General features: G+C 45.8%; 2 protein-coding genes and 1 pseudogene across 2 annotated transcripts; 1 reads left to right on the top strand and 2 right to left on the bottom strand.

The window, feature by feature from the left end:
• The first annotated feature begins 482 nt into the window (after positions 1 to 482).
• Positions 483 to 3,362, top strand: LOC124674057 (transcription factor bHLH112-like). Its single transcript, XM_047210090.1, has 7 exons — positions 483 to 957; positions 1,118 to 1,583; positions 1,717 to 1,830; positions 1,981 to 2,046; positions 2,290 to 2,355; positions 2,548 to 2,610; positions 2,739 to 3,362. The coding sequence occupies exons 1-7, from the start codon at positions 608 to 610 to the stop codon at positions 2,889 to 2,891; spliced, it is 1,278 nt and encodes a 425-aa protein (XP_047066046.1). The 5' UTR covers positions 483 to 607; the 3' UTR covers positions 2,892 to 3,362.
• A 1,771-nt stretch (positions 3,363 to 5,133) lies between these two features.
• LOC124678256 (G-type lectin S-receptor-like serine/threonine-protein kinase B120) lies at positions 5,134 to 8,470 on the bottom strand. The gene is made up of 7 exons (XM_047214175.1): positions 7,003 to 8,470; positions 6,772 to 6,870; positions 6,501 to 6,682; positions 6,203 to 6,413; positions 5,868 to 6,105; positions 5,633 to 5,783; positions 5,134 to 5,552 (listed from the first exon to the last, which is right to left on the bottom strand). Exons 1-7 carry the CDS (start codon positions 8,258 to 8,260, stop codon positions 5,250 to 5,252), a joined length of 2,442 nt encoding a protein of 813 aa, XP_047070131.1. The 5' UTR covers positions 8,261 to 8,470; the 3' UTR covers positions 5,134 to 5,249.
• A 1,284-nt stretch (positions 8,471 to 9,754) lies between these two features.
• Positions 9,755 to 13,258, bottom strand: LOC124676530 (annotated as a pseudogene).
• Positions 13,259 to 13,716: the final 458 nt, after the last annotated feature.

A 13,716-nucleotide genomic window follows, 5' to 3' on the forward strand; every position in this document is an offset into this window, starting at 1 on the left:
CCCACTATGATGAACCTTAAAAATAATACTATGCCAAGTTCATTTTTGTTAGTAGTCGACCAAGGTCTAGACACGTTATTAGTGAAATTTAAAGTTACGGCTGGCTGTGTAAATCAGTGGTTTATCTCCATTCTCTATAAACAAAACGTCATGCATTTAAGCATGCACGTACGTCAAAACACCTAAGACTTCTAAGAGGTTACAACTACAAGACAAGAGAGATAGACTACCGGTATGCATGCAGAGGCAGCATACGAGCAGTGTAGAGCTCTACTCCAGTGACCTCGGTTGTTGAACAACCGATGGATCATGATCAGTTGCACCGGATCGATTTACCCAGCTGACGCAATGCCAGGAGACCATCAACGACCCAACCCCAGCCGGTCAGGTAGGCCAAATTCTCCTCTCCTCCGTTCTTTTCCAAACGGTTTATATATAGCCAAACCACACAACCCCGTCTTTTCCACTACCACTACCCCCAGCTAGCTCCACCCCTTTCCCCTTCATCCTTGCCCACCCAACAAGCACTCACCACTCCCTTCTTGCTCCTCTCGATCGACCAAGAGACGGCGTGCATATACGGATCAGTACGTAGATCTATCGAGACATGGGAGATCACCAGCTGATGCACGCTGCTCCGGCCATGTACAACGGCGGCAGCGTGGCTGTCTCGCACGGCATGTGGTGGAACAGCAACGCGACGGCGGCCGTGCCTGCCGCGGCGTGTTCCACGGAGCTCGCCGGGTTCAATACCTGGCCTTCTGCTCTCCATGCTGCACATGGATACGACGTGGTGGCCGACGGCGGCAAGGCGAAGAGCTGCACCACCACGGCCTCCTCCGAGTCCCCCGGCGGGAACAACAGCTCCGTAACCTTCCAGGAAACAGCCAGCATCAACGACCCGGCAGCTGGAGGCGCCACCGTGGCCGGGTTCACCGACTGGAACAACCCTTACATGTAAGTTGTTCTTCGATTTCTACCTACCCTTGCCTCGATTAGTTTCCCGTGATCTCGTGTTATCATATGATATTGTGATGATGAGCATATACATACGCCCGTGACACTGGAATTGATGGAATCTATGTGTGTATGTGTCGTTTGTTTTAACTTTGAACAGGAGCAGCGATGCTGGTAACATGCATGGGTTTCTGCAAGTTGGCCACCATGACATGAGCTCAAGAACCGATCAGAGCATGATGAACTCCTCAACGAATAACCTAGACCTAGCGCTGCAAGGACACCACCAGCAGCAACAGCAGCAGCTGCTGTCCAGCCTCGGCGCGCCCGAGCTGCTGCTGTCCCCAAACTCGCCGTACGGGTTCCAGTCGTCGCTGCTGAGGAGCCTCATGGAGCCGATGGCGAAGCCAGCGGCCGGGATTCAGCAGTACCAATACCAGCAGATGGGCCAGACTGCAGGGGGCAGGGAGCCACTGCAGTTCACCAACGACGCAGCGTACTGGAACGCTTCTAGCGCCGGGTTCGGCATGGCGCTGGCAGCGCCACCCGCGACCACCGATCAGGGCAGAGCACGTGCTGCCGTCAAACAAACGCCAGCACCGCGTGGAGCAAACCTTGCGCTAAAGGTTTGTGCTGAATATACGCAAATGTTTCATACCAGTACTTTGTTCGATGTTAGTGTATTAGTCCTATATGTTATGCAGTATATGTACGTAGGTGGTTGATTAATTGTAGTTAACCTTAGTTATCACTATGCAGAATGTGCTAGAAGGAGTTGGAGACTCCGGCTCAATCACCACCAAGAAGGTCAACGGCGAGCCGGCGTTCAAGAGACCGAGGATGGAGACGCCGTCGCCATTGCCCACCTTCAAGGTAAACATGCCTCTATCAGTCTATCATGCATGCATGGTTAACTTCACCCTAGCTAGTTCTCATACTTAAGACTTCATGCATACATTATTTGATATCACATAGACCCAGATCGATGCATCTTTATTGATAAAGTTGTGCAACACATTCCAGGTTAGGAAGGAGAAGCTAGGGGACAGGATCACAGCACTCCAACAGCTCGTCTCTCCTTTCGGAAAGGTGAGCAAACCTAGCTAGTTAGGCTTTTCATGTCCAATGTGCATTATTACATATAGAACATAATTTCACACAAACAAGTACGTACTGCTTGGAAGTTGGAGCCACAACAGAGAGGAGTATCATCTTCTCTGCAAAAGAGTTGTTCCTTTTCTCTCCTCCTTTCGAGGATCTAACCCCAACACACATGTAAGACTATCTAGCAGCAAAATCTTGATACATATTTCTCGTTGTGCGTGCGTGCAGACGGATACGGCGTCGGTGCTGCACGAGACCATCGAGTACATCAAGTTTCTCCACGACCAAGTTGGTGTAAGTTAATCCATGCATGTGCCAAGTACTACCACACATATGATTCCCCAAACGCTTTAATCATGGCGCCTGGGTCACACTAGCACGCACGAGCTCTGTCGATTTTCTCACAAGGAATCATCGACCAGGAGACTGATCCATCTATAGATCGGAGACCGTGCTGAACTCAACATATATTTGTTTCTGATGCAGGTGCTCAGTGCTCCTTACCTGAAGCACGGCCATCATCAGCATCAAGTGCCACAGTACCTCAAGGTGTGCACACCTGTCAGTATATATGGCTGCTGCTAATGCACGCTTGCTCTTACTTTCCTTCCATTGCCGTCCATCTCCTGATCAAGTGTCTCACAGCTTTTACACATGTGTTTTGTGTTTGGTTTCAGAGCTCCAGCGCTAGTCCTGACAAATCGTCCAAGGACGGCGAGGTTTCGCTCAAGGGCCGGGGGCTGTGCCTGGTGCCGATATCCAGCACGTTCGCCGTGGCCAGCGAGGTGCCCGTCGACTTCTGGACCCCGTTCGGCGCGCAGTTTAGGTAGATGAATGGCGGCTTCAGACACAAGGCACGTACAGCTCCGATCGATCAGAAGCTACCACGCACGGATCGATCCGACCTACGACATTCCTTGATCCTAATTAACGAGTTATTATTACCTACTAGCTTATGATCATAATTTGTAATTGATAGAGTACTGCACGCTGAGGATGGTAGCTAGGTGAACCTTTGGAATGAGTGCTTGAAGACTTGGATTCATTCTTCAGGTTCATCGGGGAATAATCAATCTGTTTACTAAGGGAACTGCTAGCCGCGAGGGGACCGAATTATGCCGACCGGTTTCGTATGATTGGTTGTTAGGTTTGCATCATTGAGCAGTTGTGTCTAAGGATTAATTAATGGTTCGGTACTTTAAATTCACTGATGGATGGATAAAGTCTGTCTGTCTGTAGCAGGTTTAGTTCTCTATGGATATTGTACCAAATAAAAGTGGCATCGATCTCTCTTTGATTAATTGATCTCAGCTGCTTACCTTTTGCTGGTTTCTCTTTTGATTCTAACCACATGTTTTGCTAGTACTATTAAGTAGGGCTTCCAGAGCATGCGTGTCTTTTTTTCTTAAAAATTGCCAGAATATTCAGGCTAAATTATTCCATTTCTGTACTAGTGGATATCAGCATGCGTAAGTTCTGCACACAGCCATATTCTTCTGTGTTTCCTATTATGTGGTCTACGTTGCTTTCCTGTTGGCTACCAACTAAGCTAGCTCCCATATTTAGTTACCTCTTGGGCATGATGAACACAACAGAACTCTATCCCCACAGGCTACAGCAGGTCAAAAATCACTCTAGCAGCAAACACATGCTTGACTATTCAGGGATGAACTATAAAATTCAAACCAAAAGCAAATCGTGGTAGAAAATTCAGGTCAGTTCAACGTACCGAGAGTGTCGCACACAACTGAATCTCAACTGCAGTCTTGCACTGAAACTGGACTGCTGTGGAGTGCTGAGCACAACAGTCTTGCCCTAGCAACAAGCTTTACACTTTGGCGGTAGCGCACCATTATCCAATACACATTTTGGTCTTGCCAAGTCTACCTGTGTGGACGACAGTTGAAATTAGAAGAGTAAAGCACCAGCTTTTTCTGAGAAAACGGAGCACCGTAGTGGGATGATTGCCATAACATCAATTCTTCTTATAAAATTTGCAATAAAGTACTAGGAAGCGATATATTGAACTGTATACATAATTTCTCCCTAGCCCACCAGTTTTCCTGTAGCATGGATATAAGTTGAACCTCTGATTTTTCCTGTTCTTGGGACAAAAGAAACATGCATACCTTCCAACAAATTTTACTCTTTTCTTGCCACAAAAAGTTTCCACCATGCAGCTCAACATCCTAGGTTAGTGTACTGGTCGAACTCACAAAGCATGCAAGACAAATTTCAACACCACATTGTGCAGCGACCTACGGTAGAATTCAACACCTTTATCTTGATTCTTCGACATGGATATAGTGAAGACATGTCCTTTGAAAAGAATTTCAAAGAAGTTACCATAGTGTCACAATTGACCTTATGCAAACGCACTTCATGATTGTTGTTTTGAAGTGCAAAGACCACTATCTGAATGATGGAAGAGGTTGTGCAAATGCAATAGCTAAAGATTCTTTAATGTGATTTCTGAAAAATCAGAGGAAGCATATATGATTCTGGATGAGTTACGCTTGCAATCTTGAATTGTTTAAATATGATCAGAGTGTTACAAATGACATTCTGGGTGAGTTAGGCTGGGATTTATTCTGGTCTTACAGGTCCAAGATCACTTGAAAGGACCTTTCTACCTTCTTGATAGATACTGAGCGATCCACAGAAGCCTCGCTTTTCTGACTTTTCCCTTTAGGCCCTGGACCTGAACTTCCAACAGTTTTTATACCTGAAGTTTCAGCCACTCCATCTGGATAAATACAAGATTAGTAGCAGACTTCAGACGTGCAAACCAAGCTTTGAAAGCCACTAGCAACATAAGATAAAAAGTGTTGTATGCCAGCTAAGAAAAAACATGGAACTTCTAGCAGCCTTGTTACCAAAATAGCAATTCAGAGTTTCAGACCAATTGACTAACTGAGGAAGCTGGGATGTAGAAAATCCGCAAAGAGAAAATGACTGCAGAAGTAGTGATCCAGACATGAACTGGTATCCTCTTCCACTTGACAAGGTGAAAACAAATGCACAAACCAAACAAGTTCGCAAAATACGGGAACCAGCTATGAAAATAAACACTCATCAGGTCTTATGATTCAATGGATTATTTGTTATCCGTGGGAACATAGACTGCTGAACTGTATAACTGTACAAATCGGAGAAGTTTAGAAAGGAAAAACAGACAAACTAAACATTCAACGCCCCTCTTGCATTGTCATAGTCATGCCATTCAGAGATATTTGTATGTTATCTCTTCGGTCTTCAGTTTGATTTTTCCGTTTTCTAAAATATACAGGCTCCCTTGGAGTTGAAAGCGCGGCTGTTTCGTTTTCTAACATGAACACAGTCGATGACATGAGTGGCCTAGCATTTGGATCGTCTTGAACACACAACAGTCCTATATGGATACATCGTAGAACTTCATGAAGTGAACAGTTTTCCACAATGGACGAGTCCACCAATTCTCTTGCGTTTCCATCTTTCCATAAGCTCCATGCCTAAGCCAATGAAATCGTCAAGTTATTATGACTTATGAGTACTTTAGTTATTGAAAACTGAATCATTTGAGCGAACTTACATAAGCTATAAGGCTAGTAAAGTCCATTATGAGGTGTGATGAACTGATCTTTAGCCCGCTTGCAACCTCCAACAGTAGAACACCAAAGCTATAGGTGTCAGACTTGACGGAAAAGGAGCCTTCCATTGCATATTCAGGAGACATGTAACCACTGTTTAATCATTCCAAGACATTTTATTAGTTAAGCTGTAAACAATTACCATGTTAAGCCTTAGCTGGTGTATATATCACTTACTATGTCCCAACAACGCGGATAGTATTCGTTTGTTGCTCATTTCCTCCAAATATCCTAGCCATACCAAAATCTGATATTTTAGGGTTCATTTCTGCATCTAACAAGACATTGCTTGCTTTGAGATCTCTATGAATTATTGTTAGCCTTGAATCTTGGTGGAGATAAAGAAGGCCTCTCGCTATCCCTTTAATTACCCTGAACCGGGTAGACCAATCAAGAACATACTTTTTTGTGGCATCTTCCAGGACCAATGCAAAATGAAATGTGCCGTCAGTTTTCATGAATTCCGTTTAGCTAAGAATATTTTGCAAGATGTGACCAAAGTCAGAACATACCAAAAAGAAAGGCATCCAAGCTTTTGTTAGGTAAGTATTCATAGACTAGTAACTTTTCATCTTCATGAGCACAGTAACCAAGAAGCCTGACTAAGTTCCGATGCTGCAATTTAGCAATCAGAACCACTTCATTTATGAACTCGTCGGCCCCTTGACCGGAACCTTTACTAAGCCTTTTGATAGCAACTTCCTTGCCACCTCCGAACATTCCCTACATCGGCACATGATTCTTCAATAAAACCAGAGAATAGAAGAAATAAAAGTCGTACAAAGATATTAGGCTAAACCATCTTGTTACCTTGTAAACATTTCCAAAACCACCTTTCCCAAGCATGTTGTAGTCCGAGAAATTGTCCGTTGCAGTAACAATGTCTTCGAAACAAATAGATGGAAGTTCTACATTGTCAAGTTCGTCAGACTTGGAATTTTTCGTGTGTTGTTGTGCATGTCTGTTCTGAATTTCCTTGATTCGTCGTTTGCCTGACACAAATGCATTCATATAAATAGTCGTTTCTACATGATACCTCATGAACATCGTATCCTGAAAAGTAAGGTAAATCTTGTTCTACCTCTTGACTTGCATATCCACACAAGGCAGATGCATGCCAGTATCAGCAGACTAGCCATTACTGGGAGTACAACCTTCAGTACACTACTCTCCTTGTCAACTGCAGAAAACCAGAAATATAGTTCAGCAAGAGAACCGCACTTCCAAAATTTAAAGGCATTTTGGCAAGTGTTGTGTATAAATGCATTGATCACACTGTACAATCAATACACACATAAAGAAAGATATATACCTGATGAACCGGCAAGACGGAGGTACAGGTTCTCGCCACTACCATCACGAAACTTCCCTGTATCGACAAGCTCATCCAACCAAATCAAGCACCTTGACTGTTCCACAGTTATACTACCATTTTTTTGGTTAGCATAAGCATATGCGGAGCAAGAACAGTTACGGCTGCACTCTTCTGCGCATTCGTCAAAGCTTCTGTTCCTGACGTACACGAACTTATCCGGTGTTTTCATGCCACTCAAGGTCGAGAAACTACCTCCACCACCACATACCAGTTCCTCCTTTCTCCGGCACCCTTGTGAGAAGTTAACACCATCAGGCTCGAACCCACTGAAGCAGTTGCATTTTGGAACCGTTTCAGTGCCATCGCAGTAGCCAAACGGGCCACAATAGGCGTAACTGTCACAACTAAGACTGGGCTGCTCAATGAAAACCTCCCAAGAAGATGAGTTGTTGTTCCACGCCAGGAATTTAAACATACCCGTATAGTGCAGCATAATGCGCATGCTTGGGGTTGGAGAGCCATCGGAGACCCTGAACGTCAAGTATAATGACCCCCCTCTGTTGACAATTGTTTGGGACAAGATGGATCCAGTGCTGCTCTGGTACAGGGCAGAGACCAATGCACCATCCCATGCAGATCTGCGCCAATACGGTCTCGTACCATTCCAGATGATAATCTGAAGGTCCAAGCTAGAGTCACCGCCCATGGAGTAGTCTCCAGTGGTTGGGTCATCAGGGCCACTCCAAGCAATGAGGCGCCGGTAGAGATGATCACTTGTGCTCAGTGCCAAAGGCATGTCGGGGAGTATGGTGTCGGTTGGATAATTGAAGCTCTGCCATATGTCCGTGCCGTTTGGCAGACGGACGACTAAGTTTCCGGAGTCAAGCAGTATAGCAGCAGTTCCGGTGGTTCCGGATGTGATGTTGTTCATGGTTGTCCAAAGAGTGCTGCCTTTCGAGTCGGATAAGACAAGGTCTGAGTTGTTGGTTAGAGCCAACTTCCCTGCAGAACCACTGGTGATTGGGCTGTCACGGTTAGCAACCCACACATATGTACGCTCGGGGATTTGATTGTACCATATGCCGATGTACGAGTTTGCAGTTGAGTTTTTCGGGGAGAAGAAGCCCAGAGCAAAGACGCCACCGCTCGACACGAGCTTGTCGCCGGTGGAGAGTGGGTTCGCAAGAGTAAGGCGGTCATCGGATTCACAGAAACAAATCAATGACAGGAGGATAAATACAGAGAGGGGAATCATGCCTGCTTGTGAAGAGCAAAGGAAGAAGAACTCTCCAAGCGGAGCCAACGGAGGAGAAGGAGGATGGTACGAAGATGCTTAGCATTGTGTTGGGGAAAGATACTTAGTATTGTTTGCATGGATGATCTAATGCCACGAGGTAGTAAGTCGATGACAGGCTGCTCTGACTTTTGGGCCGTCAGTCAACACATCTGCACGAGTTGAATGTCCAGCTACCCCGGGACGCTGATGATCCCAGAACCACACAAGATTGAGTATTATTCAGCATTGTCTGCTGGTCTCCGTGTGGAATTGCACATCAAGAAATATCTAGATGTCTACAGTTTCGGCTCTATTGTCGTCAGTCTACCGAGAAACTGCAGAGCTCGAGAAAACGACCTGTGGCAACCTGCAACCATCGATGGACGGACCCCACAGAACACCACAGATACAGGAACCGAAAATGCTACGAAATGGGTTTACCGACTTACCGTCAGGTGGAGGTCCGAGTACATAGGTCGCGGCGACGGTTGCTGCCCACCCGTCGCCGGAGGGGCGGGTGGCGGGGCAAGGGGAAATCCGCGGAGGACGTCCTCGTCAGCGCGATGGGATCCTGGCCTGCTGCTATGGCCGGCTTGGAGAGGAATGGAGAATCTACGAAGATAAGGCGGCGGTGGCAATGGCATGATTAGCGAGCCGAGCCACTCAGCCACCGCCGTTGTCGGCGGCGGCGGCAGCAGCGCGTGGCCGGGAGTCCGGGACTAAGACTAACCAGAACGAAGAGCCGTTTGTGCGGGACTGGGGAAATGTGGGCCTTGGGCGCCCATGGGCTGAGCAACTCCACGCGATAGGTTCCCGTAGTTGAATGGGCCCTTTACATTTATAACCAACTGTGGTCTTCGAGCCTTCGATTATAAAGAAGAACGCTCGGCTCTTCCATTTTCTTTTTGAGTTTCCTTTTCTGTTTTTGTGCTCCTCTTTTTAAAGTTTTTTTGAGAGGTTTTCTTAGTTCTGCTATCCTGCCTCAAAATATTTGCTCACCTTTTCCCTCCCTCTGATCTGAAACCATCACAAATTCTGAAACGGTGGGTTACCGTGGGGTCAAAGTGCCCGCTGATTAGTAGGGCCACGTAGAGATTTTTAAGAAATGAGTTATTCCATCAGAAGTACAGATACTACTCACAATTCACAAACAAACGGAAAAGGGTATGTTAAAAAATGAGTTGTTCCATCAGGTGGAGCTCCGAGTCTGACAGGTAGCTTGCGGCGAGGTGGGTGCTGGCTTGGTTTTCCACTTTAGATATCCAGCAGGACGAAATCGGGGAGGACGGCCACCGTGGCGCGATGGACCCTGCGTCAGCAGAGGCCCGCTCCCGGCCGTGGTCGACCGTCATGATCGCCACGCCGCCACGGTCACAAATGTGGAGCTTTAACCTTGCAATGCAAGCATGCAAATAGATACTGGAATCGTGGATTTCAAACCTGCAACGCAAGCAGGCAAACTGACACTGGGATACTGGACTTCAATCTTGCAATGTTCAGAAGCAGGTTGTCGTCTGGTGGAGCTATCACAACATGTCGTGGCATTCTTGCGTTTGAGGACACATTGCAGCCACTGAAATAATACATGCTTTGTACTTTCTCAGTTCTAACCGCATTATACAGTTGCACAGTACATAAGCTGAAGGCATGAATAGCCGATGCTGAACATCTAGCGTCCTGCTAGCGTTGTCAGGCTGGCGTTGTTAACAGAGTTATTATCTCTTGCTTCTTCCCCTTCACGTTTCCTTCCAACGAAATATAGAGGCTTTTCTGGTGTTGTGGGCGGCATGGCCTCATTGTCCAGCATAGACACGACTAACGACATGAGTGGCCTGGCAGCCGGGCAGTCCTGGACACATAATAATCCGATACGGATGCACAGCGTCACTTGATGCAGCGAACAGCTCTCCAGAAGCACCGTGTCGAGGAAATCCCTTTCGTTTCCATCTTTCAGCATGTTCCATGCCTGAAACAAAATGTGATAACAAGTTAGTACTAATATTTGCTATGTTGCGTTCAGATTGGTCAAATTTCAAGCATTTAGGAGCACTTACATAATCTATAAGATTTTGGAAATCCCTTACAAGATGATGAGGCGAGCTGATCTTTAACCCACTCACAATCTCCAGAAGCAAGACACCATAGCTATACGTGTCAGACTTAACAGAAAAAATGCCTTCCATCGCATATTCAGGCGGCATGTAACCGCTGTTTGAACAGTTTCACGAGCAATTGCGCAAAATAATTAGTTTTTTTCTCTCGAGAAAAACGGAACAAAACCTAACTAGTTGAAACACATAAATAATTTCTAAAAGTATATTAGTCTAGTACAAGCGTAGGTACTCACTATGTCCCGACAACATGTCTAGTACTTGCTTCTTGCTGGTTGTCACCAAAGATCGTTGCAATACCAAAATCTGATATTTTGGGTCTCATCTCCGCATCCAACAAGATGTTGCTTGTTTTCAGATCTGGGTGAATTATCGTCATTCTTGAATCATGGTGGAGGTATAGAAGTCCTCTAGCTGCCCCTTTGATTATGCTAAACCTTGATGGCCAATCAAGCATAGACTTTGTAGCATCATCTGCATGCTGGCCTGTCAGAACAGGTTACATGAAGCAATGTTAGTCTTAACATCAGGCATGTTCCTACGGTCAAAGAAATAATCATTATATGTGATCAGGACACACTAAATAGGTAGTAGTCTAAGCTTTTGTTGGATAAGTATTCGTAAATAAGAAGCATCTCATCTCCACGGATGCAGTAACCAAGAAGTCTAACTAAGTTTCGGTGCTGCAGTTTTGCGATGAGAACTGCTTCATTTCTAAAATGCTTTATTCCTTGATCAGAGCACTTGGTAAGCCTTTTAATAGCAACTTCCTTGCCACCTTCCAGTGTCCCCTACGTGGTTACATAATTCTTATTAATAAAGGAATATGTTTTTCACTATACCATAATTGTCAAAGTCAAATTTATGTTACCTTGTATACTATGCCAAAGCCTCCTTTACCAAGCACATTTGAGTCAGAGAAACCATTCGTTGCAGGGATGATATCTTCGAAGCTAATCTGCAGGAATTCTGAATTCTGATTGTATTGTTCATCAGAATTGGACAGTTGTTCTGGTATCGCAAAATCCATTGGTCCATTGGTCTGGTGCTTGCCTGTCAGGAATTAATATTAGTTACATTATGCAATATTACATTAACATGGCATACAGTTCGATACATAAGGGAATCTTGTTCAACCTCTCGACTTGCATAGCCAGAAAAGATAAACGCACACAGCTATAAGTAGACATGCCAGGACAGGGAGTGTAATCTTCAGTGCACCAGTCTTCTCTGCAAAAGAGAACCGAGAGGATATACTAATCAAATATTACATTGAAGTGTGTATATACAAGTTAACCATAGGTTTAGGTGGACACCAGAGGCAGACAAAAGAGAAAGAGCAAAAACATATATATAGATATATACTGCCTTGTGCTTTAATTGTAGTAGCCACCTTAGTAAACTTAGTGCTATAATTTTAGTAGCCAACATTAGTAAAATCTACGTTAAGAGATAATCCATCACAGTTTACAAGCAATAAGGTGGGCAATGAGCAAATACCAGATGAGCTGGGAATCCTGAGGTACAGATTCTCCCCGAGACCATCACCACGCTTCTCTGTATCAACAAGCTCCCCCATCCAAACTAAGCACCTTGACTGGTCTACAGTTGCACCGAGACTACTCAGATTAGCGTAGGCATATGCAGTGCATGAGCAGTTGCGGCTGCATTCTGCTCTGCATTGGTCGAAGCTTTTATTCCTGATGAACAGAAACTTGTCAGGCGTCTTCATGTTAAGCAAGGTGGCGAAACTATCTCCTGTACCACAACGCAGCTCCTTCTTTCTCTGACATCCCACGGTAAACTTAAGACTATTGGATTCAAATCCATCGAGGCACTTGCAAGTTGCAACCTCCTGTGTCGTATCGCAGTAGCCGAACGGGCCGCACGAGGCATAGCGGTGACAGCTAGAACCGGGGCGCTCAAAGAAACAATACCACGATGATGAGCTGCTGTTCCACACAAGAAGTTTGCATCATACCTGTGTAGTGCATCGTCATGCGCACGCTTGGTGAGCTGTCGGATATAGTATACATCAAGTAAAACTCGCCCCCTCTGTTTACAATTGTCTGTGTCATGCTGAGACCGTTTCTCTGATACATGGCATAGTCTGCTACACCGTTCAACGCAGCTCTGCGCCAGTATGGTCTCGTCCCATTCCAGACGAAGATCTGGAGGCTTGAGTCACCACCAAAGGAGTAGTCACTAGAAGATGGGTCATCAGTGCCCCTCCAGGCAACAAGGTGCATGGAGGTGTTTTTGCTCAGTGGTAGACTCATATCTGGGAGCATGGTGTCGGTTGGGTGATGGAAGCTCTGCCATATATCTGTGCCGTTCGGCAACCTGATGACCAAGTTCCCAGAGTCGAGCAGTATAGCAGTAGTTTTGATGCCTCCCGGGCTGATGCTGTTCGTGGTTGTCCAAAGAGTCTGACCTTCAGAGTCCGACAAGACAAGGTCAGATCCATTCGTCAGAACCAACTTCCCAGGTGAACTGCTGGCGATCGGGTTGTCGCGGTTAGCAACCCACACATATGTACGGACGGGGATTTTGTGGTACCATATGCCGACATATGAGTTTGCGGACGAGTTTGTCGGGGAAAAGAAGCCAAGGGCAAAGATGCCACCATGTGAGATGAGCTTGTCACCAGTTGTGAGTGGCTCTGCAGGTGTTAGGCGATCATAGGAGTTGCAGATTGAAATCAATAACATGAAGAGAAAAATGCGGAGGAGAGTCACCCCCATTAGGCCGTCTTCTGCATATGCTTGTGAAGAGCAAAGTAAGGAGATAGTATGAAGGTGCTTTGCACTGTTTGCTTTGAGTTTTCAAATACACTAGGTAGAGAGTTTTTTTCGAAATGGGGAGCTCTGCCCCAGCCTCTGCATTCTGCAACTACGTAGAGAGCTGAAAGATGGTTCAGAGTTTTGCTATTCCTGACGTGGTTTGTCATATTACCATGAGTCATATCCAGTTCGACAGACAAAATTACAAACTAGAAAATAGGAAAGGTGCCATGACAAGTGAGATACACAGGACCACAAGATGTTAGAAGATTATTCAGCATCGCTGCGTGTCTCTCTGAGGAATTGAAGAACAAGAAAGATAGTACAGTATTGGCTGTGTTGACTGACCGCATCAAGAGTCGAGGAGCTGACCCTGTAGCGACTTCCGCCATTGCGGTCATTGCCCGGCAGCCGTCATAGTCGCCGTCAACAGATAGCGGCCCATGGCGTTCCGGTGACTTGAACTTAAACGGATACCACATAAATTAGCACAGGAAGCAGTGCCGGAAATACTCAGATTTCAGCATCCTGGCCGACTTGG

This window comes from Lolium rigidum, chromosome 7, assembly GCF_022539505.1.
Source record: "Lolium rigidum isolate FL_2022 chromosome 7, APGP_CSIRO_Lrig_0.1, whole genome shotgun sequence".
Classification (NCBI taxonomy): Eukaryota; Viridiplantae; Streptophyta; class Magnoliopsida; order Poales; family Poaceae; genus Lolium; species Lolium rigidum.

Bases quoted from the DNA above. Each gene is read 5' to 3' on its own strand.
- LOC124674057 (XM_047210090.1), top strand. From the start codon at position 608: ATGGGAGATCACCAGCTGATGCACGCTGCTCCGGCCATGTACAACGGC. The intron at 958-1,117 runs GTAAGTTGTTCT...AACTTTGAACAG, and splicing joins GACTGGAACAACCCTTACAT to GAGCAGCGATGCTGGTAACA. The intron at 2,047-2,289 runs GTGAGCAAACCT...GCGTGCGTGCAG, and splicing joins TCGTCTCTCCTTTCGGAAAG to ACGGATACGGCGTCGGTGCT.
- LOC124678256 (XM_047214175.1), bottom strand. From the start codon at position 8,260: ATGATTCCCCTCTCTGTATTTATCCTCCTGTCATTGATTTGTTTCTGT. The intron at 6,871-7,002 runs GTATATATCTTT...GGTTTTCTGCAG, and splicing joins CCGTCTTGCCGGTTCATCAG to TTGACAAGGAGAGTAGTGTA. The intron at 6,414-6,500 runs GTAACAAGATGG...GTGCCGATGTAG, and splicing joins GTTTTGGAAATGTTTACAAG to GGAATGTTCGGAGGTGGCAA.